The sequence below is a fragment of the Eumetopias jubatus genome, unplaced genomic scaffold, assembly GCF_037043125.1.
Source record: "Eumetopias jubatus isolate StellerSeaLion01/CBP00866 unplaced genomic scaffold, mEumJub1_p1.0 scaffold_10, whole genome shotgun sequence".
Taxonomy (NCBI): domain Eukaryota; kingdom Metazoa; phylum Chordata; class Mammalia; order Carnivora; family Otariidae; genus Eumetopias; species Eumetopias jubatus.
In genome coordinates, this window is record NW_028274816.1 from 58,992,012 (window position 1) to 59,019,944 (window position 27,933).

The 27,933-nt window shown below is 52.6% G+C and overlaps 2 protein-coding genes across 5 annotated transcripts; both read right to left on the reverse strand.

The window, feature by feature from the left end:
• Window positions 1-3,190: 3,190 nt before the first annotated feature.
• KLK14 (kallikrein related peptidase 14) lies at window positions 3,191-7,623 on the reverse strand. The gene is made up of 5 exons (XM_028091557.2): window positions 7,584-7,623; window positions 6,589-6,760; window positions 4,220-4,473; window positions 3,946-4,082; window positions 3,191-3,343 (listed from the first exon to the last, which is right to left on the reverse strand). Exons 1-5 carry the CDS (start codon window positions 7,621-7,623, stop codon window positions 3,191-3,193), a joined length of 756 nt encoding a protein of 251 aa, XP_027947358.1.
• Window positions 7,624-17,873: 10,250 nt separating this feature from the next.
• On the reverse strand, window positions 17,874-24,814 carry CTU1 (cytosolic thiouridylase subunit 1). Of its 4 annotated transcripts, none has more exons than XM_028091518.2 (4): window positions 24,760-24,814; window positions 23,115-23,431; window positions 21,091-21,635; window positions 17,874-19,429 (listed from the first exon to the last, which is right to left on the reverse strand). In XM_028091518.2, exons 3-4 carry the CDS (start codon window positions 21,596-21,598, stop codon window positions 18,864-18,866), a joined length of 1,074 nt encoding a protein of 357 aa, XP_027947319.1. In that variant the 5' UTR covers window positions 21,599-21,635; window positions 23,115-23,431; window positions 24,760-24,814; the 3' UTR covers window positions 17,874-18,863. The 4 variants fall into 4 exon arrangements, with proteins under 4 accessions (XP_027947319.1, XP_027947318.1, XP_027947321.1 ...); XM_028091517.2 differs by having other exon boundaries at window positions 21,091-22,326; XM_028091520.2 differs by having other exon boundaries at window positions 17,874-18,435; window positions 18,884-19,429; window positions 21,091-23,431.
• Between the last annotated feature and the right edge of the window lie 3,119 nt (window positions 24,815-27,933).

Below are 27,933 nucleotides of genomic sequence, written 5' to 3' on the forward strand. Positions count from 1 at the left end.
TAATTCCAATGCTGCTGTTCCCTAGACCGCACTTTGAGAAGCAAGGGTATAGACTAGAGTAGTGCTCGCCAATAGAACTTTGTGTGATGGTGGAAATATTCTATTTATCTGCACTGTCCAAAATGGCAGCCACTAGCCACATCAGTTATTGAGCACTGGGAATGTGGCGAGAGCAGCTAAGGAATGGAATCTTAACATGTATTAAATTTAGCTAATTTTAATTTAAAAATTAAAGGACCACGTGTGGCTAATGGCTACCATATTGGACAGCAACCATATTGGACAGCACAGATGGAGAACACTCTGTAGCAGTGAGAAGCAATAAACTAAATGAGCAAACAGCAACATGGAGAGAGTGTTTGGTGAAAGAAGATCCCGTATTTTATACCTCAACTTTGGGGCACCTGGCTGGCTTAGTCGGTAGAGCATGTGACTCTTGATCTCAGGGTTGTGAGTTCGAGCCCCATGTTGGCACAGAGCCAACTTACAAAAAAATACCTCAACCTGACTCCTCACCAGCACCCACCTTCCATGTACCCTATATCACCCAACTTAAGATGCTAGTGATTGTATTTGCACTATTATTTTGCATACCTCTGAGACAGAGAAAGAAGCTGTCAATCAAATTATGATATAATGCTGGGGCGCCTGGGTGGCTCAGTTGTTAAGCGTCTGCCTTCGGCTCAGGTCATGATCCCAGGGTCCTGGGATCCAGCCCCACATCCATCCGGCTCCCTGCTCCACGGGAAGGCTGCTTCTCCCTCTCCCAATCCCCCTGCTTGTGTTCCCTCTCCCTGCGTCTCTCTCTGTCAAATAAATAAATAAAATCTTAAAAAAAACCCTACTTTTATTAGCTTTATAGGATGCAGGCTAAGAATCACAGCATGGGCTGTATCTTCATCTTCCTGGGGGCCTGAATCTACCCCAATACACAGCTGCTCTCGTCCCCTTTCCTCCACAGAGCTTGTATGGCTGTTACATATGAGAGCCAAGGTGTGTCCGCTTCACCTGGACAGAAGGTGCAGCCTCATGTCCCAGCAATCTTTGGAGCTGCCGTGGGATCCCAGAACCAGCGCCTGAGAATTCTCGGATCCTGTGCTGCCCCACAAGAGAGCAAGTGAACCCTGGTGAGACTGCATTGCCTTCTACTCTAGCTGAGCTTCACAGTATCCCAGAGCAGAACCATGAAGAGACAACGCTACGATCATCGGGTCATTCCTAGGCAGACCTGTCATGTGCTGTGCTGGAAAGGATTTAACCAAAAAAGCTTTTGCCAATTTCTATGGTGTAATACTCCTGCTTGGACTGATATCAACCTACCGGTGCAATGTCACTGGGCACAGAGTTGGAAAGAGATGTGAAGAGCTCATGGTTATAGACATAATGCAACAGACAAACATAAATTCAAAACATAACCATTAGTGAAAATAATTAGGAATTGATGAATGTTGGGTACTTATTGACCTTCTTTTTAATATTCATTATTTAATTGTAAGTTTATGTAATTTAATTTTTAATAATGGTTGTGTTTACCACCTGGCTCTCACAATTCCTAAAAATTGGCCAATCGGCTCTTTGGGGCTGGTACTGAGCTGGTTCTGGCACTCTCTTCTTTACTTTACTTTTATTTTATTTTTTAGAGGTTTTATTTTTAAGTAATCTCTACACCCAATGTGGGGCTTGAGCCTACAACCTCCAGATGAAGAGCAGCATGCTCCACCGACTGAGCCAGCCAGGTGCCCCTCTACTTTATTCTTAAATTGTGTTTGTTGTTTCTTGTCTGTCACCTCCTGCTGGAGCCTAAGCTCTGTGAGGGGAAGCATTTAGATTCATCTGGCTTCTTCACAGCTCAATTCCCAGCACCTAGAACAATGCCTGGTGCACTGTAGGAGCCTAATAAATAGTCTTGATGAATGAAAGTAAGAAAGAGAATGAGATTCATAACACAATGGCTTCATGTAAATTAGAAGCAACAGCTTGTGATGAGGCGTGTTTTGCAAGGATGCACGGTATTCAAGGCCATTTGTGTTGGTGCCTGTGGGGAGGGAGGGGACTGGAGCCAGGGATGACAGATGGAATAAAGAAATAAAATGAGAGCAGGTCTCTGCCAGGACTTGAATTCCAGAGGGTGATTGACTCAACTCTCCTCACCTGAGATCTGATTAGGAAAAAGAGGACCTTTTTATTTGCATAGGGTTTTCCAAGAAACAAGGTGAGTCTTTGCCTTCCCTGCCCTGGACCTCAGCAGTCCCTGCTCACAGGAACCGGAGCTGAGCTGAGGCTCAGGGAGGGCAGTCTGGCTCAGGGTCAGGCTGCAAGGCTGGGTGTTTTCTTCTGTCACACCAGACAATGTGGCTGGGGAGTGCCCCCAGGGAGCAGCATGCACCCCACTCAGCCACTTGTCAAGAACAATTTAGCCACGGTAGGCATATCCGTAGGATGAATTAAATGAACTGACGAATGGAATTTAGGATTCTCCGGGTTTTGTTTTTATTTTATTTGTTTATTTATTTTTAAAGATTTTATTTATTTATTTGACAGAGAGCGAGAGAGAGCACAAGCAGGGGGAGAGGCAGAGGGAGGGAGAAGCAGACTCCCTGCTGAGCAGGGAGCCCGATGTGGGGCTCCATCCCAGCATCCCTATTTATCTGTTTTTGTTTTTTTAAAGATTTTATTTATTTATTTGACACAGAGAGACACAGTGAGGGAGGGAACACAAGCAGGGGGAGTGGGAGAGGGAGAAGCAGGCCTCTTGCTGAGCAGGGAGCCCAATGAGGAGCTCGATCCCAGGACCCTGGGACCATGACCCGAGCCGAGGCAGACGCCCAACGACTGAGCCACCCAGGAGCCCCTATTTATCTGGTTTTTAGAGACACTAAGAGTTTTGAAAAATGTCTTCTTTGGGCTATGATGCCAGTTTTGCGCTTTCATGTTCCTGTTCCGTACCTAAGGGGCCTTGAATAATGATGTTGTAGGGGTGTGGAGAAAAATCCTGAAGGAACATCTCTGAGAAAGGAGAGTTCGGGGCCAGGGGTCCGGATCAAGAGGCTGGGGGCCAGGACTCCTGGGTCTGAGGGAGGAGGGGGCTGGGCGCTTGGAGGGGGCTGGGGGCTGGGACCCCTGGTTCTTGAGTGGAGAGAGCAAGGTCTGGGGAAGCAGGTGGGCAGCTGATACTCAGTTACACCAGCAATCATTTGCTCCGTATGGTTTTCTGGATCCAGGTTTGGTACTTGCACAGGTTGGTGTAGACTCCGGGATAGCCGGGCAGGGCACAACGTTCCATCCCCCAGGACACAAGACCTTGGAGCTGTCCTTTGCACACCAGGGGTCCCCCTGAGTCACCCTGAAGGGAAGAGGCAGAGATGGAAACACCCATGGACAGATGGTCAGAGCCACGGGTGTGGAAAACCCAAGAGGCAAAGATGAAGAAGGAGGTGGGCTGAGACCACCCCCCCCGCCCCACAGGGCTCTGGAGATATCAGCCCGAAGAGTTGGGGTCACTGCCTTCCCTCTTCACAGTTTCCTGCTGTCTCTGCCTCTTGGGCCTCACTGCGCCGCTCTAGAAAACTGTGTATGCCTCTTTATCTCCCCGTCTCTCGGGTCACCTCTCAGGAAAGGTCTCTAGAGTCCCTTAGCACAGATTTCCCAGTGCCCATATGTAATAGCAGCAACGAGAGCCACGCTCTGCACTCTTTCCATGGACTACCATCTCATTCCACTACCTGCCCTAAGAGGTGCTACCCCCATCTGACAGATGAGAAAACTTAGGCACAGAGGGATTAGGTCTGTTATCCAAGGGTGGACAGCAAGGAGGCAGCCCAGCCATTACAATCTCTCTCAGTCTCTGGGGAGGCCTCCGCTGATTTTCATGCTCCTGAGATCCTTTGATACCCAAGTTCCAGCCCCAAACAATCCCCCTCCTCCAGCTCTGCCCCTGGGCCTCACCTGACAGGAGTCCTTCCCACCTTGGGGGACACCTGCACAGACCATGCCAGCAGTGATAGCTTGGGAATAAGCCTGCCGACACTCCTGATCCGAGGAGATGTTGATGTTCACACATTGCAGGGAGTTGGGGTACCTGGCTGGAGGGCACAGAAGGGTTACAAGTGGGGGTCTACATTCCAGCAGGACCAGGAGTCTGGGGGCCCACCTCCTCCTCCCTCAGACCCAGGAGTCCAGGCCCTCCAACCCTTCCTTCCCAGGATGCAGGAGTACTCACCAATGGGGCTAGATGTGGTGCCCCAGCCTGACACATGACAAGGAGTCCCTGGGCTGGCACAGGAACTGGCTATGGTGATGGGCCTCACCGCCCTCCCCAGCCGAACAGGCCGCTCCAGCTGCAGCAGCATCAGGTCGTTATTGTGGGTCCGGGAGTTGTACTGGGGGTGTGGCACCTGGCGAACCACACGCAGCACCTGCTGGGTGGCCTCCCAATTCCTCAGGTTGTGCTTGCCCAGGGCTACGTGAAGGATCCTGGCCCATAACCCCCAAAAGTAGCACTGCTCAGGATCTGACCTGGAGACCCCTCTCCACCCTCTGGCCCCATTCCCTTACCTGGTGATGAATTTTCCACAAGTCTGAACTGCTTATGGAGCATTCAATGGACTCCTGTGCTCTTTCCCATGGCCTGGGCATTCTCTCTTGGGCCAATCCCACCATCCACCCCTTCCTCTCTTGAGCTATGCTCTGGTTTCTGGCTTGGGTGTAAGGTGATAGTTGGGAGCTCTTGGCTCAGTGCTGGGTTCTAGGCTCTGAGTTCCAAGTGAGACTCTGGGCTATGGCTGTAGGCTCTAAATAAGGATTGATATCCTGGAGTAGGCTCCAGGGAGGCTACATCCTGGTTCCAGCCTGGCCCCTGGGTTCTAGATATTTTGAACGTTTGAGTCTAAGCTAGGATCTGGGCTCTCTAGTTTGAGCTTGGATCACGGCATACTTTCTAGATATGAGTGTGAGATTCTGGTGTTAGGATAGGCTGCAGGTTCTATTTTGAGCTCTGTGTTATGGTTTGAGTCTGGGTTCTAGATGTTGGTTTGAGCTTTTAGTCTTAGTGTAGTCTCAATTCTATATTGAGCAATAGATTCTGGACATGGATACGAGCTTCAGTTTCTAGGTTGAATTCTGGGTTCTTGCTTAAGTTCTGATTTATGACCTGGGTTTTAGACAATGGTTTGAGCTCCGTGTTTGAGCTTAGGGTCCTAAACATCAGTCTGAGTTCTTAATTCTTGGCTAGGCTCAGTTTCATATTGAATTACAGTTATGATCTGGGCTCTTGCTTCTAGACTCTGGTCTGAGCCCTTGACCTCAGACTGAGCTCTGGGTTCTAGATGGAGCTCCAGGTTATGGCTTGGATCCAAGTTTCTAGATGTTGGCTTGCATTCTGAGCTTTGCATTCTAGACTCTGGGCTGAGTTCTGGGCTCTAGGTTCTACATCAAACTTTAGTTTATGGCATTAGATCTGATTTATAGGCTCTGGGTGGGCTCTTGTCTGGGATCTGGGTTCTAGGTTTAGGTCTAGACTCTTGGAGGGGTTCTGAGTTCTGTATGGGACTTCAGATTATGGTCTGCATTCTGGGATTTAGACACTGGGTTGAAGGTTGGGTTCCAGACTGCTAAAAAAGGAGCTGTAGACCAGACTCTGAATTGAACATTGCATCTAGAATAGGTTCTGGTTCTGTCTATCCTACACTCTGAACTATATGTTCTAGCTGTAAGCAGGGTTCTGGATTTATGGTTGGACTACAGGTCTGGACTAGACTTTGAATTCTAAGTTTTGAGAGGGGTCCTGAGTTTCTGAATATAGACTGTACCCTAAACTGAACCACCAATCTGGAATGGGCTCCTAAATCTTAGTCTCTATGTAGAGCTTGGCCTCTAGATAGATCTCCAGATTATGTTAGGTTCTAGGTTTTGTGTGGGACTCTAAGCTGGCATATGGGTTCTAAACTGCCAATCTGCTTTCAGAATCTAAACTGAGGGGCACCTGGGTGGCTCATTCAGTTGAGCATCAGATTCTTGATTTTGCCTGGGGTTGTGGGATTGTGGAGTCCAGCCCCACATTGGGCTCTGCTCCTCAGCTTGGAGTCTGCTGGAGATTCTGTCTTTCCCTCTGCCCCTCCCCCTACTCATGCTCAATCTCTCTCTAGATAAATAAATAAATAAAATCTTTTTTTTTAAAGATTTTATTCATTTATTTGACACAGGGAGAGAGACAGCTAGAGAGGGAACACAAGCAGGGGGAGCGGGAGAGGGAGAAGCAGGCTCCTGGCCGAGCAGGGAGCCCGATGTGGGGCTTGATCCCAGGACCCTGGGATCATGACCCGAGCAGAAGGCAGATGCCTAATGACTGAGCCACCCAGGCACCCCAAAAAATAAATCTTAAAAAAAAAAAGAATCTAAACTGAGCTCAAGATTTATGGCTGGATTCCATATTCTGAGCTGTGTTGGTAATTCTAGGCTATTATCTAGACCCCAAACCAGGACCCAGCTACTACATCAGGTTCAACACAATGCTCCAGGTTCTTAGCTGAGCTCTGGGGCTCTAGACTCTGGAATCCATTTGGCACAAGAATAGGGGAGGGGGGTACTCACGGGCGTGCACAGTGAGCAGCAGTGATGGCCCACTGGCCTGACAGCAGGGCCCCTCCACAGAGGAAACGACGAAAGGGACCTGCCAGTAGGGCCGCCTGCCATGGCTGGGAGTTCTGGATGCATGTATAACCACCAATTATCTTGTTCTCATCCTCTTGGCTCTGTGCCATGGCTAGGAACAGGCAGGGGTGGGGTGGGGAAAGCAGATGAACAGATGTTCTCCACCCTTCAACTCTCTAGGATGTCTGGGACCCACAAATCACCTTTCTTTACCTACCCCCTAAACCACCCACCTCTATCTGCCCCACGCAGTATGAGATATGCCCAGTGTTGCCCCCATTATTACCCCAACACGATCAGGGAGTTTTCTGACAATCCCCCCATCACCTCCATAGTATATTACTGGATCCCACGGCCACCTCATCCAGGGCACTGACATATCTACTACCCTTGACTTTACTCTCCCACTTCTCATCAACATCACTTCTCACAACATACCACAATCCCCCCCATTAATCCTTCTCCAACACATTCAAGGAGCTCCCTGTTCTTTTTCCAACCTTCCCACCCCTATGGCCCCCCAGGACCCACCGTCTCGCCCCACACCCACTGCATCTGCCAATCCACGCCCCTCCCCATGAGCCTCCCTCCCTACATCGCACCCACCCCCCTTCACCGCCAACAACATGCTGTCTTTCCATTAGTTCTGCAGCCCTCCTTTTAAATAAAACCCAGACAGGCCTGGACACTTCTCCACAATTCCTCACTTATTTCTCCCCATCTCCTTCAACTCCTGTACCCTGATATCTCCTGATATCTCCACAACTCAGAACCCAGGCCCCCTCCTAAGGGCTCCTCAGCCACGACCCCCAAAACCACACCCATGCCTTCTCACCAGGTCACCCTTGAGCACACTGGGTCCCTGGGAACCCTCCCTGTCTCTTCTCAGCATCTCCAGGGGACTGTCCATACCCCGGACCCCACTGCTGTCTTACCTAGAGCCACGATCTGGAGTGTTGTTAGCAGGAGGAACATTCTGGGGGCTGGGGTTGGGTTCTGGCAAATGCAGAGAGAAAGTGAGAGAGAAGCAGGCTGCAAGAGACCCAGAGTTTGAGGGACAGAGACAGAGAGGGCTTTAAACAGAGACCAAGACCCTTAGAAACGTGGATGTGCCTCTGTGTGTAGAGGAGGTGGGGGTGGTGTCTTGCCTCCCTGTCACTCCATGGAGGCCTTTTATCCTTGGTCTGGGCAACTGGCCCTGCCCCCGCCCTTCTCCTGACATTTTTTTTTTATAGTCCAGTTCTCATTCCAGGGCTCCCTGGTCCTATCTCCTCCCTCCCCTCTCTGGCCAGAGAAGCAGCCACCACATTAATGAGAACCCGCCCAGTGAAGGTGTTTAATCTGGGAGGAACCCAGGGAGGGGGGACCCCAGGGCAGGGTGGACAAAGTGGGGGGCTCAGGAGAAGGTGCTGGGAGGGGTGGGGTGAGGGTGGGGAGCAGAGACACAGAGAAGGCTGGGAAGTGAAAAAGAAGTCACATATGTAGGTGGAGAGCTAGAGACAGGGTCAGAGAAAAACAGGCTGGAGACACAAGAGTCAGAGGGAGAGAGACTAGAGAAAGATGGGGAAGGGAAGGAAGATGAATGTGGACATGGGGACAGAGGAGGCAGATGGGGGGAAAGACAAGGGAACAGGGGAGGCCCAGAGACAGAGATTCATGGAGAGGGCAGGGTGGGGAAGCCAAGGGGGCGGGGCGGAACCGAGGGAATAGGCTGGGGGTGGGGGAGCAGGGATGGCCCCGACGAAATGCTGATACACTGGAGAGGACCGGGAGGAAGATGCCGGACGAGACAGAGGAGGGGGAGACAGAGGGAGCGACATGTACACAGGTGATGGGGACACAGAGGAGACCGGGAGGCGGGAGGCAGACGTGGAAGGTGCCAGCCGCCAGGAAGAGGGCGGCAGGGGGAGGGGCTGGGAACTGGCAGGAGACAGGAGGGGCAGGAGGCACCTGGGACAGTCTTGTCCCCTAGGCTTTCTCACTTTGTGGCTCTCACAGTCCTGGGATTTGGGGGAGCAAGGGCCCCAGCAGGGAGGAGGAGGGTCAGTGCAGAACTGGGGTGCCCCAGCTGGGGCTTTGCAGAAGGGCGGGGGCAGAGTGGGGGACAGAGACAGAGACGGAGACCCAGAGAGAGGGAGAGAGACAGCGGTGAGGTGGGGAGGGGCTCCAGGCGGCCGAGAAGGGGCCCTGGGTTCAAGGGACCCCTCCTAACTTGGGCCAGGGCCCGGGCCCTCAGCACCTCCCCAGCCTCTTAAATTCCCTAATGACTGCAATTTGTCCCTGGGCCTGAGCAGGGAACAGTGACTCAGGAGGCAGCCTCAGCACTCTCCCTCTCCCAACACCCCAGCACCGCCCCCCACCCTCCACCCAATCTGGCTCCCAAACCACTTTCCTCCCTGTCTGCCTGGGCTGCTGCTTAGCCCTGTCTCTGTCCCTGGGGACTCATTCTGCGCGTTTGAATCCACATGCCCACCTCCCTGTGTGCACTTCTGTTTCCTGTGACCCGGCTCTGAGGGGCTGAAGGCCTCAGCTCTGGCCCTGGCAAACCAGAAGGGTGGGATGCTGAACAGAAGGAAAGACCTCCCCGTCCCCCCCAACCCCCACCCGGGGCCACAGGGGGACTGGGAAGGGGCTGCTCTGCGTCTGGGGGCCCCTTGTGGTGACACAGATCTACAGATGAGGTAACATTACATGGAAACACCTGTGCAGGAGCATCTAGGTGGCTCAGTTGGTTAAGAGTCGGCCTTTGGCTCAGGGCTCAGATCGTGATCCCAGGACCTCGGGGAGCCTGCTTCTCCCTCTCCCTTTGCCTGCCACTCCCCCTGCTTGTGCTCTCTCTCTCTCTCTCTCTCTGTCAAATAAATAAATAAAAATCTTAAAAAAAAAAAAAGAAACACCTGTGCATACACACACATAGGCAAACAGATGCACAGAGATGCGGAACTAGACCTGTAGTCTAGCTAATGGCCCTCGGGGATTTCCTGGGGGCAGATACGTCCTGCGATTATTTATCTATGACAACATTACCACCAGGGGAAGCTGAGGGAAGGAGCCCATTTGAGCAACTTCTTAGAGTCCATAAGTATTTCTTTTTTTTTCTTCATAATTTATTTCAAAATAAACAGCAACAAAACAGAATTTCCTGGTAAAGACAAACCCACCGCCTCCATCTGAGCATAAACCTTGATTTGATGGACTCAGGGGGACCCTCCGCTGAGCTGGAAGACTCTGGTAAGCATGAGGCCTCCCTCCGCCTAAAAAGAAGGCTCTGAGGGGCGCCTGGGTGGCTCAGTCGGCTGGGTATCTACCTTCGGCTCAGGTCATGATCCTGGGGTCCTGGGATCAAGGCCTGGGTCGGGCTCCGTGCTCAGCGTGGAGTCTGCTTCTCCCTTCCCCTCAGCCCCTCCCTCTGTTCATACTCTTTCTCTCTCAAATAAATAAAATCTTAAAAAAAAAATTAAAAAATATAAAAAGAAGGCTCTGCTTATGCAGAAGGCTTCAGTGAATCCAAGGGAGCCCTAGTGAAAGGCTGGCCATGCACCACAAATATGCTCCTTTCACCTCCTTCTTGCTCCCCAGCCCAGCCCCCAGCCCCTGCAGGCTCCCACCAGGTTACTCAGTGCCTTCTGCCAGAATCCAAAACCTGGGCCACCTGCTCACCCCTCCACCCACCACCTTAGCAGTGTTGTTTGCCCTGACATGGGTGTGCAAAAGATATTTAATGAATAAGTGAATGAATGAATGAACAGATGGCCAGAGTCCTTGCTTTCAAGGAGCTCATGGTCTGGTGGGAAACATCAATGGGGCAATAGGAAACTCGGTCCGGGGTGATGTGCCCTCTGACAAGGAATGTGGAACAGCCTGATGGAACCCCAGGAGTGGGGAAGGGTTCCCAAAGGGCGGGCTGTCTAAGCTGGGGCCTGCGGTGGATGAGTAGGAGTTCGCCAGGGGGATGGAGGGAGTGTAGGGTTGGGCGGGGGGTGGGAAGAGGGAAGGGGCCTGAGTAGGGACCTTCAGGCAGGACGATGGTGACAGAGCTCAGGGGGCAGGAGGAAAAAGTGGCTGGGAGAAGCAGAAGCCCAGGGTGATTCTGAGCAGGGGAGAGAAGAGCCCTTAGGGTCCTCAGTGGAGACCTAGGTCCGGAGCTTAGGACAGCTGCCTGGTTAGAGACAGAGGTGGGGCCCCTGCGGCCCACGCGGGGAGACTATATCTAGTGAGAGGACCAAGGACATCTGCCCAGGACCCTAAGGAAGACCCCGGTTTAGGGGGCAGGGGGCTGAGAAGGAGCAAACAGAGAGCTAGAAAGAAGGTCAGGGAAGGGTGGTAGCGTGGAAGTTGAGATAACTTTTTAGGAAGGAAGAGACATGAGGGTGGGACACAGCTGGGTGGCCACTGGGAAAAAGGACAGAGGGGAGACTGGAACGTTTCTGTGGCCGGTGGGACCGGAAGCAGGGGAGGAGGTGGTGAGTGCAGACAGCTCTTAGATGTGGTGGGGCGAGAGGTTGTGACCAGCTGAAGTTGGTGAGGAGAGAGGGAAGGACAAAAGCAGCTCCCATGTACTGAGGGCTTGGCACAGCCAGGTGTGGTGCTGTGTTCTTTTATTTTGTGCTTTAATGTTCAAAACTTTAAAGATAAATTGATTTGCAGGATCACAGCTATCTGGCTTAGTCGGTGGAACAAGGGACTCTAGATGTTGGGGTAGTAAGTTCGAGCCCCGTGTTGGGTGTAGAGATTACCTAAAAATAAAATCTTTTTTTAAAAAAAGACTTTATTTATTTATCTGACAGAGTGAGAGACAGCAGGAGAGGGAACACAAGCAGGGGGAGTGGGAGAGGGAGAAGCAGGCTTCCCGCGGAGCAGGGAGCCCGATGCGGGGCTCGATCCCAGGACCTGGGATCATGACCAGAGCCGAAGGCAGAGGCTTAACTACTGAGCCACCCAGGCGCCTCCAAAATAAAATCTTTAAAAATAAAAAAATTGAGGTGGCTCGGTCAGTTAAGCAGCCGGCTCTTGATTTCAGCTCAGGTCATGATCTCAGGGTCCTGCGACCTGGCTCTGTGCTCCCTCCCTCCCTCTCTCCCTCCTGCTTTCCTTCACTCTCCCTCCTTCCATTCAACAACACAGAGCACCCACTATGCTTGAGTCACAGTTCCAAGCACTGAGGATATAGCCATGAACAAAACGGGCAGAAATCCCTGCCCTGCTGAAGCTTACATTCTGGAATCAGGAGCAATCAAGAGAAAATTAAGTAAGTACAACACATAATATTACAATTTATCCGTGCTATGAAAAATAGTAAGAAAGTAGGGAATGGAGTAGGGTCAGGGAAGTCCCAACCAAGGTGACCTTCAGGCAAAGACCTAAAGGTAGACAGGGATCTCTGGGGGAAGACTATTCCAGACAGGAGGAGCAACAGTGCCAAAGCCCTGAGGTGTGTCTGGGGACCAGTGAGGAGGCCAGCATGGCTGGAGCAGAGTGAGTCATGGAAAATGTGGACCCTATGGGATAGGTACTATCTTGTCCCCATTTTACAGGCTGAGAAACTGAGGCTGAGGGGACGTGGCTGGTCCAAGGTCACCTAGCTGGTCAGCGCAAGAGGAAACGTACAAACTCCAGGACTATAGGAATCTCCGCTCCACTACCAGAATCTTCTATTGTCTCCCAAGGCGATTTGAGGGTCAATTCCATTTACACACGGATTTGGGTGTCCAGCACTGTTTTAGTGCATTTTTCATAAATTAACACACCAAACCCTTCCCATGGTTTCGTGAGAAAGATGCTCTTATTATCTTCAATGTACAGACGAGGAAGAGAAGTCGCCCGCCCAAGTTTACACAACGCTGAGTGGTGGCACCATGATTCCATGATTTGAACCCAGGCGGAGAGCTCTTAACAACCGCAGGGAGCGAGATGCCCAAGAACAAAGGGGCGGATGGTGCAACCGCCAGAGTGGTGGGATTAGCTCCAGACAGGAGGAAAAACGCCTCTTCCATTGTTCCAGGAAGGAAGAAGGAAAGGGCGGGTGAGGTTTCGGGTGGGGTGTGAGTCCTGTGGTAGGAAGAGGAGGGAGGGCGCTTGGGTTGGCTTCTGTTTCCTCCCGGAAGATCGATGCCAGCTCACCTCAAGGGGCACCTGGGTGGGTGGGGTTGGGGAGGTGAGGGTGGTGGAGGAGGTGCCCAGGTGAAGTTGGTGATCAGGAATTTAAAGGGGCATCATTTGAGCAGTTGGACAGTTTTGTTTTGTTTTTTTCCAGCGAAGAGCAGGCAGTGTAGGGCTGGGTGGTGGTGAGAGGGATGCTAAGACAAGGGAGCTGAGGATTCTAGGGAGGGAAAGGGGTGGACTGTGGGGTGTAGGAAGTGCAGACAGAAGTGGCTTGGCAGGAGGCTGCATGAGGGGGTCAGGGTGCCTTTGAGGTGGAAGAACAGGTATGGCAGAGCCACCCACAGCTCTGGAAGCATGGGAGGCTGTGGTCAGGGAGTGGGATGTGGGTTTCGTGGCTTCAGAGGTGGAGCCTTTCTGGATGGAGATAGGGAGCTACCGTGGGAATGGGTGACAGGGGAGGTCTCAGACCATGTGGAGGCTGGGGGACTGCAAAACCAGGGGGTCCTCTCTCTTCAATGCTCCTGGGTCCTTGTTGTCAGGGAATGCCTGTCTCTGTCTTCGCTTATAATAAACATCAAGCTGGTTGCCAAAGACCTCATAAACATCATCACATTTAATCCCCATAGCAGCTTTATGAGGCTTAGATACTCTTATTAGTACCATGTTGCAGGTGAGGAAATGGGGTCTCAGACAAAAGTCACTGGTAAAAGTGGCAGAGCCAGGATTGGAACCTGGGTCATTCAGCCCCTGGGACAACCTAGCATGCAATGAATGCTTGTGGGGTGAGCACACAGACCCTTACCTCTGCCTTGTTGGGCCCCTGACCGGCTCTTGGTTGGCAATTTTTCTAGTACCTCCATGTGCCACACCTCTCTGAATCTCCCCACTGGTTTTTCGTGGTGCACACATAATTGCTCCCATTCTATAGATGGAGAAAACCCAGAGAAATGAGGTTAGTTGCCCAACATTGCATCGTGAGCGAGTGGTGTCGCTGGGGTTCAAACCTCAGCCTGTCTGACTCGATGCCCCTCTGCTGCTGATCTCACGTGTCTCTTTGATTACCCAAACTTTCTGGGTAATCTGTCCGATGTCTCTGACTCAGCACCTGTATCTGCTACGTGCCAGGCAGCCTCTGGATGCACACCTGGGCACCCCTGATGCCAGGTCAACAGGCAGCAAACATTTCTGCCCCACCTCCTTCCATCTTTATTATCTCCCACTTATTTCTGTTTAAAAAGTGGGAGAATATGGGTCCACCCCCACCACCCCCTTCGTGTTCCCCTTATTAGTAAATGACACCATCATTTTCCCTGTTGCTCAGGTCAAAAGCTGGGAATGGTCTTTGATCCCTCCCTCACTCCCACCTCCCACTTTGGCAATTCCTATAACCTTAGCGCCAAAATAGTCATGGAATCCACCCACTTTTTTTTAAAGATTTTATTTATTTCTTTTGATATATAGAGAGAGACAGCGAGAGAGGGAACACAAGCGGGGGAGGGGGGTGGGAAAGGGAGAAGCAGGCTTCCCGCAGAGCAGGGAGCCCGATGTGGAACTCGATCCCAGGACCCTGGGATCGTGACTTGAGCGAAGGCAGACGCTTAACGACTGAGCCACCCAGGCGCCCCGGAATCCACCTACTTCTTTCCTCTCATACCAAGCCACATTTATTTCTCACCTGGACAGGTGCAGTAGCATCCTAACTAGTCTCACTGCTTCCACATTTGACCCCTGTTCCCACCTTCCCTCACCCCATGCCAAGTTCAAGTCCAGCAGCCAACGTGTTCCTAAAATATAAAACAGATTCATGTTAAAAACTGCTTAAAACCCATCTATGATTCCCCACTGCAAATAGAATAAAACCCAAATGCCTCCAAGGCATTCTGTCTGGCTTATGTCCATCCCTCCAACCATATCACTCCATCATGCACTGTGCCTCAGCTCCCCTGGACTTCTTTGATTTTCTCAGCATGGTAGTTGCCTTCCCAATTTAGGGTCTTTGTCTTTGCTGTTCCCTTTGCCTGGGACACCCCTTCACTATGCCTATGATCACCTTGTCTGGAGCAGACATCCCCCTTTAGTTTCTATCTCAGACCTTTGTTGGTTTCCTTTCTATGCCTTATTTCAAACTACAATTGCTTTATGTGTTTGCTTCCTTGTTTATTGTCTTTTTTTCCCCCTCTATGGCATTTATCACCGTCAGATGTCCCTCATGTTTTATTTACTTGCTTTCTTGTGGATTCTGTTCCCATAACTTGAGTGTCATCTCTGACAGTGCGGGGGTTTTTGCCTTCTTTATCCGATCTGTGCCCTGGCACATAGTAGGTACACAGTAAACATTTGTGGAATGAAGTAACATCTCTCTCATTTGAACTGAAGCTTCATGGGGGCCGGGACCAGGTTCACTGCTGAATCCCGAGACTAGTCTGCTACCTGACATGCAGTGAGGTTCTGTATAAACAGGCCGAAAGGGTGAGATGATCTCAAAGCCTCCTTCTCTCCAGAATCTCTGCTTCTATCAAAAAATCCACTTCCCTCCAGAATTCCTGATTCCCTCCAGAATCTCTGCTTCTCTCCAGAAATCTGATTTCCTCCAGAATCTCTCTACCCAATGCTTCTACCTCTTCAGACCTGACACCAATCTCCAACACACAGGGGGAAGATGGGAAAGCCCATCTTTCTGAGACTGGGTTTGAAATCCCTAAGGGGAAGAAAGCTTCTGACTCTGGGGGATGAGGTTTCTGCATTATCAGCCTTGATCCTTTCACAGATCCACTGCCATACTCAACAAGAATTAAGGATCCCTTGTGTTTATGTAGGGGCTGCAGTTTACCAAGGCCAAAGACCACAGCAAAAGTCCCCCTCCACAATGACTAGGGCTTCTGTCTCAGCAACACCCCTACTCTGCCCTCCATGCTTACTATGGCTTTCTCCCTCAGCAAAAGACTGTCCCGTGTTTACTATGGCCATCTGCCTAATTGGCAAACATCTTTATTTCTGTTCAGTCTGTTTAGGACAGACTTCTCTTGTACTGGGGTTCATGTGGGAACTCTCACACTTACAAAACACACCCTAGAGTTTGGTAGGATTTCCAGCCCTTGGTGAGTGCTTCTTAAATAGCCCTCACATCCATTCCCACCATCCCACCCCCTTGCTGCTGCTCTGTTTTGGCTTCTCCCTGCAGTCTTCCGGGACATGGCCCCAGAAGGAGCTTTCTGATACCCAGAGCTAGTCCTGTCTGCTCTGAACCCTTCCTAAGGCCCCCATTACCTCCAGCAGGCAGCCCTCAGTGTGCAGCAGCTTTTCACTCTTCTCAGGGGCCCAGCCTCCTGGGCTAGCTCTTCCCCAGCCATCTTGCCCAGGGAGCAGCCATTCCACACAGCTTCTAGGTGCTTCGTTACCTGCAGACCCCTGCACCTGCTGCTGTTCTCTCAGCTTTGTCTCCCTCCCACCGCTTTCTCGCGCTCGTTCTTCTTCTTCTTCTTCTTCTTTTTAAGATTTTATTTATTTGAGAGAGAGAGAGAAGGAGTGGGGGCAGGGGCAGAGGGAGAAGCAGACTCCCAGCTGAGCAGGGAGCCCGATGCGGGACTCGATCCCAGGACTCCGGGATCATGACCTGGGCCAAAGGCAGACACTTAACCGACTGAGCCACCCAGGGGCCCCATCTCATGCTCATTCTTACTCACCTTCTGGGGCCCGGTTGAAACACTACCTCCTTCAGAAGGCATTCTATGACACCTCATGCTGAGCTGGGCTCCCCACCTCTAGGCTCCCCTGTGTCCTTGCTAACTCCCCACTGTGGCATGTATCCTCTGTGTCCATGCCTGCCTTCCCACCAGATGGGAAGCCCACTGAGGGCAGGGACTGAGGCTGACTCAGCTATTTCTCCACTGCTCCCTGCAGGGCCTGGCTCCTGGGAGGTGCCAGCAAATGTTTGCTGTGTGAATAAAGGGATGATCGTTATCATTCCTCTGCTCTTCTCACAAATCTGCAGAGCTCGCTGCCTCACCTTGGATAGGTCTTTGCTCCATTGTCACCTCCTCGAGGCCTGTTTTGTGTGTGTCTCAGCCTATCGATAACCAACGTTGTATGTGGACCGGCCCTTGTGGTTCTCATGATTGCAAGATGCCCTCAACAATAACCATCAGGAAATTAAAAAAAAAAAATTTTTTTTAATTGGGGGCCATAAAGCGAGGTCACGGTGGATGGTGGGTGCATGGGTCTCTGGGGTTTTCTTTTACTGGGGCCCAGGGGGGTACCTAGGGTTTCACAGGCTCACTCTGTGAATTTAAAACACGAGTGGGGGAATTTAAAGCATGGGAAGAGGGAAAACAAGCTGCGGGGTGATTTTGATTTACAGAAATCAACTAAGGTCTTTAAAACAAAGGAGCCTGGGAGACGGGAAGGCGGCCTGGCTCTTTATCTAGTCGTGTGCCTGGCATCCTGTTTACTGAGATACCCATCTTTGAAGTGGATGCTTTGGCAAGCAAAGCTCAAGTCAGGCACTTGCATTACAAAAAAGAGAAAACCCAACGTCAGGGCTTCCACTACACCTACTTAAATGTTGGCCTGTTTCCATCCCCTGATTTATTGCCACCTGACATACTACATATTCAACTTATTTTTCTCCTTTCTTTTTTGGCCTTTCCCATTCGGGCAGGTGTTTGTTCACTGCTGTCACGGATGAAGTGCTCAATAAATATTTGCGGAATGAATGGATGCATGAATACACGAGTCTTGAGGTCAAGGAAGGTTTCCAGTGGGGCCTTAATCTTTCTGCCAGACTGTGCCTGTGCCTCTCGCCCTTGCGCCTGGCTCAGACCAGGGAGGCCCGGGAGGAGGTGGCTGCGGAGAGCAGAGCTCCCACCTGGGCGGCAGAGAGAAACAATTGCCCCCTGATGCACAAGTGTGGGTACAGTGACCTCTTGTGGCCAAGGCCTAGGATAGCATCTTCCTAGTTCCCCTGTGGGGCCCTCAGTTCCCGTGTGAGGTCTGAACAGTGGTTGAATCCGAATGGAGATGGGCTGTAAGCACAACATACATACTGTATTTCAAAGGCTTAATACAAAAAAAAAAAAGATTGTAAAATCTTTTAAAGTTTTAAAACTTTTTTAGTTTTTTTTTTTTTTTAAGATTTTATTTATTCATTTGACAGAGACACAGCCAGAGAGGGAACACAAGCAGAGGGAGCGGGAGAGGGAGAAGCAGGCTTCCCGGAGCAGGGAGCCCGATGCGGGGCTGGATCCCAGGACTCTGGGATCATGACCTGAGCCAAAGGCAGACGCTTAATGACTGAGTCACCCAGGCGCCCCTAAAACTTTTTTAGTTTTAAAATAACAACATGTTAAAACTGTAATATGTGGGGTATTTAGGTCAAATATATTTATTTGGGTCAAGTAAAATATATTATTAAAAGTTCACCTGTTCCCTCCCCCTTTAAAAAATATGGCTCTTAGAAAACTTAAAATTACACATTTGACTCACATTATATTTCTATAGGATAATGCTGAACCACGGGCGAACTCTAACCATCCACCCACCGCCTGGTGTGGAGGGACAAACTCCAGCTAGGTGACCTCAGGCCAGTTATCGAGCCTCAGGCTACAGCCAATGGGACCGTGGTGTGGATGAAATCAGATGGTGCAGCCTCCGCGGTATGCACAGCACTCGATGAGAAGCATGCTGATTCTGTAAATGAGAGAGCCCATCGAATGAAGCGGTTTTGCTTATCCTGCTACCGGCAAACATGACACATAGTAGGTCCTAAAGAAGGGTTAGGACTCTCCCGAGCATGCCCAGAACCCGGCAGAGTACTAGGCAGGCAGCCCCCTAGTTTCTACTGGCTCTGGAAAGGAAAGTTGTCCAGTTCTTTCCTTTCTGACACCAGAGTTCTGGTCTCCAGACCCTCCTTCCTCAGACCCTGGAGTCCTGGCCCCAGTTCCTCCTTCTCCAGCCCCCCAACCCTCCTCCCTCAGACCTCGGAGTCCTGGCCCACAGCCCCCCAGGCCCTCCTCCCTCAAACCCAGGAGTCCAGGCCTCAGCTTCTGCGGGGTCACGGGTAACCGGTCCCGTCCGTCCCCCTCCCAACCTCACACCGAAGCCCGGGCGGAGGGGGTTTATTCGCAGCGCTCCTTACAGGCCGCCCCGCACTCCCCGTCGGCGGGGCCCGGCGCAGAACCGGGGTCGCTGGGCGGCGGGGGTGGCGGCCCCTCCTCGTCGCGCGCCCCGCCGCCCTTGCCGATGGCCAGGCGGGGCCGGCCGCGCTGCAGGCCGTCCAGGAGGGCGCAGGCCTGGCAGAGCGCGCGGCTGGCCAGCGCCCCGCAGCGGGAGCAGGCGCCGGGGGGCGGCGGCCGCGCGGCCGGGGCCAGGGCCAGGCGCTCGGCCGAGTGCACCAGGTCCAGCGCCGCCGACGGCCGCGCCGCCTCCAGGAGCTTGAGCAGGTGGCGCGCGTGGCCGCGGAAGGCCTCGGGCGCGTAGACGCACTCCTCCGAGAAGTAGTCGAGGCGGCGGAAGTGCGCGTACAGCACCACCTCCTTCTGCGAGGCCAGCTGCAGGGGGCGGCAGCGCGGCAGTGCGCCCCCCTCGCCCCGCGAGCCCAGGCCCCCGCCCCGGGCCAGCCGCCCCGCGTCGCCCCGCAGGAAGTTCATGAGCACGGTCTCTGCCATGTCGTCGGCGTTGTGGCCTGGGGGAGAGGGGAGAGAGGGAGAGCAGGTGAGGTGGGGGCGCCACCGTGGGGCAGCCAGGACCCAGCCAGACGGGGAGGGGCCTGCAGAGTGGCACGGAGTGTGCCACCCGGCCAGGGAGACCCCACCCCCAGGACCCAGAGAGAGATGGGGAGGGGATGGAAAGTGGCAGAAGGTGACCAGGCCCTGGAGGCCTCACACCCCAGACCCTGTGGGGCAGCCAGGACCCAGAGAGATGCAGAGGGGTGTGGGGAACAGCACGGAGGGCCACACAGGGCCATGGAGACCCCTGGGCACCATGGCACAGCCAGGTGGAGGCTGGAGGTGGTCACAGTGAGAAACAAGAGGAGAACACACACAGACTTCCGGGGAGCAACTCGGGGTGCCCTCCTTTGCCACCCACTTATGGCCAACCAGGCCCTGTGCTAGTTGCCTTCTCACGAAGGTAGTAAAAGTGCTTTACGCTACAAGTACCATTTCAGTCTCAGAAGTGTGCTTCCTACTGCACAGAAGTCAAAATGGCATTTAACCGTTAATGGAGATTCTCAAGCGAGCCCTTGTCTCAGTGCCTCTGGGAATGCAGATCGCGGAATTTAGAAAGACCAGGGAGGAAGTAAGGGAATATTTACACAACAATCACCATAAAAACATAAGCTAAATCTCTACTTATTCTGCATCTTGTCATCTTATACTTGAGTCTGTATAGTCCAGACAGTAAAACACTGGTCTTCTTAGGGCTTCTCCAACTGGCCATACTAACCCTCCTCAGGGCCTTTGTATAAGCTGTTTCCTCTGCTCAGAACCCGACCCTCTGTCCGACCTTCACTGGTTACTTGGGTGGCCTTCAGGTCTTCGCTCACTCTGGAAATGCTTCCTAACCCCTACTCTTCTCCCTTCACTGGGTGCTCCGGCTATAACCTGGCAAAGTGTGATTTTCTTTAGTAGCACTTCTCAGGTTATAATTATGCATGTGACAGAAGAGCAGGAACAGAGACTGTCTTGTGTGTCATCACGATGGCAAACATTTCTGTAATGCCTCCTGTTTCCAGTCTCTGGTCTAAGTGCCTACACATAACTCATCTAATTCCCAACAACCCTGGGACCTCGATATTATTAATAAGCCCATTTTACAGAAGAGGTAACTGCGGTTAGGTAATGCTCTGGGCTACGTAGCTTGTATCTGGTACGCAGTAAATGGTCAAGGATTATGTGTGGAAGTAATGACCGGGAGAGAATAAGGGTTAGCAGAGAGGAGAGGCCGACAGAGAAAAGCAGTTCAAAGATAGTTGCGTTTCAGACTACAGTTGGCTTCCGATGGGTGGTACCACTTCACTCGCCTCCTTTTGTGAGGGGAGACACAAAGAATGCCATTTTTTAAAATGCAGGGAACCACAGCCCCCAGAGAGTACCCCTCCACCCTTCTAGCTGCCAATGTGATGGCAGTGACTCAAAAGCATGCAGCGCCCATCCCAGGCATGCACGCGTACTGTGCCCGTACTTCACTTCACACACCTTCAGCGGGCATGCATATCCCCTTCACCTCGTGGACAGCCTCCACCCAGGGCACACCCAGCGTCTCCTTCACCACTTCTTGGACCCGGGCCCAGGCCCTTTTTTAGGTGCCGGCCCCTCGCCCCTCGGCTGCAGTGCCTGCGCTCACCCGTCACGATGTGCGTGGCTCCCACGAGGCGCGCCCCTTCCTCCAGCGCGCGGCGCCGCAGCACCCCGCAGAAGGTGCAGCAGGCGCGGCTGCGGCCGGAGCCGGCCGTGCTGCGGGCCACGGCGTCCATCGTCCAGCCCCCGAAGAGGTCTGCGTAGGCCACGACGGTGAGCGGGAGGTCCCAGCGCGCCGCCTGGCGTCGCACGGCCGCCAGCGCCGCGTCGCGGTAGCCGCTGATGCCCTCGTCCACGGCCACCAGGCGCAGCGAGACGCCCAGGCGCGGCGCTAGTTCGCGCAGCACGTGCGCCAGCACCGTGGAGTCCTTGCCGCCGGAGGCCCCCACGGCCACCACCGCGCCGGGCGGCAGCAGGCGGCCCGCCAGCACCGTGTGCAGCACCTCGGCCTCGAAGGCGGTGCAGAAGCAGGCCCCGCACAGCGCTTGACCGGAGCGCGGGCGGCGGAGGGCAGCGCGCGCCGCGTGGCAGGAGGCGCACTGCGGGGCGGGCATCGCGGGTTCCGGGCGGGCCGGGAGGAGTTGGCTTCTCCTGGACAGGGAGAGAGGGGAGGCAGGTTACGTACGGATTCTGGTTTGCGGGGGTCGTAGCCTCCGGGGAGGCTGCCAGCTACCTCTCCTGCCCAAATTGATCCAGGGCCACGTGCAGGTAGAATATGCTTTTTCTGGATGTTCTGGCTTCAGGAGGCTTCTCGTAATGCACCCCATTGTGCACCAAGTAGAGAAGGAGCCTGAGTTGGTATGGGGGTGGGGTGGGAAAGACAAGCAAGTTACACTCAGAATTAGGTTGTGTCCTGTTTGAGGTGTTGAGGCTGCATATTAAGAAGCAGTGTCACAGTCTCCAGGAAGGCTGTCCCTGTTACAGCCCAAATCAGAGGGACAGGGTGGAGATCTTTGACCTGGACCTCCAGAGCTGTTTAGAGAGCCTGGGAGGGTCAGCAACTCTAAGGAAAGAGAAGGGGTAGGGGACTGCAGCTTTATTCAGGGGAAGGGGGAGAAAGGGAAACACCAACTGGATTTCACTTTGGGTGGGGGTGGGATACTGTCTCCCGATTGCATCCTCTGCAGAGCAGGGTGATCACCAACTCCAGGGAGACACAGAGGCAGCGTGGATCACATCTCCAAGGACACCAACTGGGGCTGCTTCTGTTTCCCAGGCAGGGTGGATGGGCCGCCAGGATTGGACTCGATTCTGCTCTGGTATCAGAATCTCCCACAAGTTTCTGTGGACTTACAAAACGTGGATTAGCCCATCCTCGACCCCTTTCTGTCCTCCCTCCTCCTACCTTGTTCCTTCCCAGCAGAAACTCCAATCCTCCAGCCACATGCCTGGTAAACCCATAAAAATCCACCAGGCTCAGTACCGCCTCCCCAAGCCACCATTGCCTCCAGCCTGGCCTAGTCCAGGAGCCTCTGGGCAGGTCACCCTGCTTCTAGGATTTGCCACAATACGTGGAGTCATCTTATGTGACTTTGTTTACTGTCTGTGACTTTCTGAGGCAGGGCCCATGCCATTCAAATGTCTAATAGGCATCTCAAAACCCAGATTCCTGATTGTTCTTCCCACACTTGCTTCTCCTGCAGTGAAGAGCAGCTCCATCCTTTCAGCTGCTCAGGCCAGAAGCCTTGGGGTCCAGGACCCCAGCCTGCTCTTCCTCCACCACCCTTCTCACTCTCCCCGTGGGTGACTCCAAATTGCAACGTCGAGTCGCAGCCATTCCTCCACATGTCCCACTGAGGATGCCCCAGAGACATTCTCAGACCTCAAACCCCAAATGCCCAAATGGAAGACAGCAAATCCTGTTTGACTAGCTTCTACGCAGACCCAGAAGCCAACACTTCTCACCATCTGCACGGCTGCCACCCTAGTCTGACCCACCATTTGTTCTCATTTTAGGAAAAGCCAGTGGTCTCCGAGGCTCTCTGTGACCTGGCTCCCTTTTTCTCTGACCTTGTCTGCCTCCTCCTCGCTCATGCTGGTCTGTACTCTCAAACACTGCAGGACACACACCTACTGCAAGGTATTCGCACTGGCTCTTCCCTCTGCTCAGAGTACTCTTCCCTGTCACTGGGCCAGCAAGTAGCCCTTAGGAGCCATCAGGCATGACCATCAGGTGCATCTGTCAAGCTGAGCAACGGCCCCTTGAAGTGTTTTCTCTTTTGAGTTGATCTTCCCTCTGCTCTTGTGGTTTATCTCCTGCAGAGTCTCCAATCTCCTTTGGAGAGTCCTCTTCATGGTCCTCAGGTCCTGCCCAGCCCATTCTCCTTGTGGGTGACTCTGCTTGTGATGTCCATCCGGCTGGTCCTCCAAATGCCCCACTGAGGATCCTGTCGAGGCCCTCTCTCAGATCCCAAGTGCCCACACTGGCCAGCCTCCAATCCGCCCCGCCCCCCAGGCAGAAATCTGTTCTTATCCAGCTGTTTCCTGTCTCCTGAGGGCACCACCACCTTCCGCCCAGCTCCTCCACAGGACAGGACATAGTCACCCTGGATTCATCCCTCCTCTTGCCCTAAATCTAGTCACCCAGTTCCGGGGGTCTGCCTCCTGAAGGAGGAAGACCCTGGCAGGTGTTGAGTCTGTGCAGGTTGTCAGAGACTCATAGGCCAGGATATGGAGTTTGAATTTTATTCAGAGAGGGTTTTGAGCAGGAAAGGGATATGATCTGACTTATGTTTTAAAAGGATCCCATTGACTGCTGTGCGGGGAACATACTTGAGCGGGCAAGAGCAGAGGCAGGGAGCCCAGGGAGGAGGCTATGGCAATAGCCAGTGATGGTCACAAATGGCCTGGTTGGGGGTGGTGGCAGTGGAGGGGGGAAGGAAGGGTGCAGCTCTTCTGGAGGACTCGAGCTGTTTTGAAGGTAGAGTCCATAGGACTTGCACGAGACTTGGATTGTGGTGGGGGCTCAGCTGATGAGAAAAGATGAATGGAGACTGACTTGGAGGTTTTGGCCAGAGCTCCCAGGAAGATGATGGGGCCATTTCATAAGGAAGGCCACAAGGAATTCCATTTGGACATATCAGGTTTGAAATGCCTGCTGAGCATCTTCCTGCAGAAGACTTTATGGATCCGGCCTGGGTCAGGTGCCCCCTCCAGGCTCACAGATCCGCTAGTATGCCTCCATCCCCGCCTGACCACGACTCTACCTGTCAGTGGCAGACCTGTCCCCTTTGGGGTACTAAAGGCAGGGACTGGGTCTGCCTTGTCCACTGCCGTCTCCCCCCAGCCTCGCATAGGGCTTGGCCCAGTGCCCGCGCTCAGTAAATAACGTAGAATGTGGGAATAATAAGTGCCCCCCAGAAGAAGAGACGCGGACCTCCGGATTGCAGCCTTGTCAGAGGGATGATAGTGTGTGACATCCTTCTATCAGAGCAGAGGTTCGAGGACACACTAGGGGCCTCTTGAATGTACCCGATGCCGTGGGGGTGGGCAGAGAGATGGTGGAATCCCTACCTGGCGGAAAGGGTGGGTGGGAAAGAGACAGGATGGACCACAGTGTCCAACGTGGGGATCCTGGCCAGAAGGCCTCTGGGGCACAGCCGTTAGGGAATCCAGGGGGCTAGCGTCACCACTTCCCGAGCCTCTCGACTTCACATGGCATCGCAGTTAAGAACAGGGACCCACGGGCCCATCCGCTGCAGGAGGAACAACTCACCTGGACAGAACGCGGTACTAGAACGTCCAAAGTGCCCCACACGCGGAAGTCTGGCACGGAAGTGGCTCCGGAGACTACAACTCCCACAAGGCTTTGGGGGCCGTCTTGCCTACTGCTCCCAGAACCCCATGCGGCAACTTCGAAGCACCTGAGGCTACTGGGCCTGCTGGGCCTACAGCTCCCAACAACCCTTGCGGCCCCTTCTACCGTGTACAGCCCGGTTTCCTTTATGCGCCTGCGCACGAGCTTGGCACTCGGCAGTGCTGCGTGGTTTTTGTTTTTTTGTTTTTTTGTTTTGTTTTTTTTCCTGTGGCAGTATACTGTCACGTCACCGTGCAGGACACTTAAAAGGCGACGCAGCTGTGTTCGGATTATCTGCTTTTGTGGAATTATTATAGGCTTTATTTTTATTTTATTTTATTTTATTTATTTGTCATAGAGAGCATAAGCAGGGGCAGTGGCAGGCAGAGGGAGAGGGAGAAGCAGGCTCCTCGCTGAGCAAGGAGTCAGAGTGGGACTGGATCCCAGGACCCTGGGATCATGACCTGAGCGAAAGGCAGATGTTTAACCGACTGAGCCACCCAGGCGCCCCTTATTATAGGCTTTATTTTTTTAATTTTTAAAAAAATTATAGGCTTGTAGGGCATTGATTTCTAACCTCGGAGGTGGTCTTGCAGGAAGGAATTGAATGTGGGAGGGCAGTGGCTGCTCTCCAGTGTGAAAGGAAGAGGTTGCGCATGCACAGGGCAGAGAGTCCGAGGGTCGGGGCTGGGAGTGGATTTGTGCGTGCCCTGGGCGGGTGCTCATGAGCATGTCGAATGGGGAGAAGGAGCGGTGTGTGTGAGCCGAGGTCTCTGCGTGCTTCAGCTGTTGGTGATTTGGTGGTGGGTGGGCGTGTGTGTGTTGGGGGGTGGGTGTCTCTGGACGTGGCTCCTGGCTCTGGATAGTGGGTGACACTGAGATCCACTGTGCAGGTTCCAGCCCGTGAACCGGGTAGTACACACTTCCTTTCACGAGGAGGTGGAGCTGGAGGGTGGAGAGCTGGTAAGAAAGGACGTGGCGGGACCAGGAGACCCCAGAGACTCCGACTTCCGATCCAGAGGCTCAGACCCCAGACATCCAGTAGTCCTTAGGGCCAGGGCCATGGAGAATTAGAGTCCCAGTAACTCAGAGGCCTGAGACTCAGACCCTCTAGATTTATTACTGAGAAATGCCACACTAAAAAATATACCCAACAAAAGTAGCAGCACTCTTCCTAATCGTTCCAGACTGGAAATAACCCGAATATCCCTCTACTGTAGGAGGTCCGTGTAGTGTATGGCATATGCACACCATGAAATTCTTTCAGGAGTGAGAATAAATGAATTGCTCTTATGTGTGTGGGTGACTCTCACAATAAAATGTCAAGCATAAGAAGCCACGCACTGGAAGATCCCAACTACATAAAAGTCAAAAACAGAGAAAACTAATCAGTGGTGATAGAAGTCATTATAGCGGTTACTTTCCTGGAGGGGAGTAACTAGGACTGGGTGCTGGTGGGGCTTCTTGATCTAGGTGGTTGTTCCAAGAATGTCACCATCATATGAAAATTGATCAAGCTTATCTTTATAATCTGAACTGTTTTCTCTGTATGTTTTGCCTCAATGTCTTTTGCTTTAAGAACAAAATAAGGGCAGGGGCGCCTGGGTGAGTCAGTGGGTTAAGCGTGAGACTCTTGGTTTCAGCTCAGGTCATGATCTCATGGGTCCATGGGATCAAGCGCCATGTTGGCCTCCGTGCTCAACAGGGAGTCTTCTCGAAAGATTCTCACCCTCTCTCTAAAAATAAATAAATCTTTTTTAAAGTAACAATGTAAGTGGATATTTCACTCGGATATATGCTAATTAATTTTAAAATTCAGATGACATATAAAAATTATAAGAAAAATATAATTTACTGAAACAGTCTCAAGAAGAAATGAAAACCCCAAATAGCCATGTATCCATAAAGAAATTGATTCAGTAGGAAACATCTTTTTCCGGGGGGGGGGAGGGGAAATTCACTGGCAGGTTCTGAATGTGCAAGGCAGAAATAATACCAACTTTTCATTAACCTTTCCAATATGAAAGACACATCAGCCAGTATGACTTTTGGAAGTCTTTTGCTTTCTCCAGGCTTCATTGAGTCCTGCGGAGTTGGGAAGTGGTACTGACTGGTCTCCAAGAAGCTCTCCACCCTGGCAACTGTGGGTCTGAAGTTGCACTAATGCATACAATTACTATCCTTTTCATAACCACTGGCTTCCTCTTGGGGTTCACCGTTTTTTTGTTTTGTTTTTTTTTTTTTTAAATCATTCTTGCCATACCGAGAGACCCTGGTGACCAGACTGTCCCAGGACAGTGCCTGGCGTTTATGGTTCGAGATAAGTCTCTGCTGCTGGTAGTGCTGCTATAGTCCATGCTGTAGGAAGGTGAATGGACCAGGAGCCAGAGGAGTCTAGGGCAGGGAGTGAGGGTAGAGCCTGAGTCTCTCTTGAGTGGCTTTGGTGCAGGGTCCAGAACATGACTTTGAAGTGCAGAAATTGGGGATATGGATCTCCATCCCCCCAAGTTACCTGGGTCAGGACTCCTTGACTTACTCCATATACCTTCTTTTCTCCACCCCACAACCCCAAGTCAGTGAGTCCTGTAAGCTTCACCTCCTGAAAATGTCCCAAATTGCTCCCTTCCTCAACCCCTCTTCATCCCATCCTCTCTCCTCCACCCATATGGCCGTGACCATTGCTCCTTCTTCGTCCCCACCTTCCTGGTCTCCAGTGGCTCCCCTCAAGTCTGTGTCCCACAAAGCACAGGCCCAGAAAGGTTTCCCTGCCCCCAGAGCCCACCCCACCTTTTCCCTGCTCAGAGCCCTGAGTCGCTCCCTTGCACCTCAGGGTAAGTTCCTCAGCTCATCCGGTGCAGAAACTTCCCCGCCCTCCCCAGCAGGCTCCAGAGATATTTGCCATTCCTTTCACCTACAAGGCTCAGTGCCTTTGCTTGTCACTCCTCCAACTGAGGAGCCTCCCTCCACATGTTAATATGACAGTTCTTCTCCTTCCAGGCTCAGCTCAGCCTCTTTCCCTCCAGGGTCTTTCAGCCACTCTGGACTCCTGGATGTGTGTGTATATGAGCATGGGTCAAATAGTCATGCATCCTT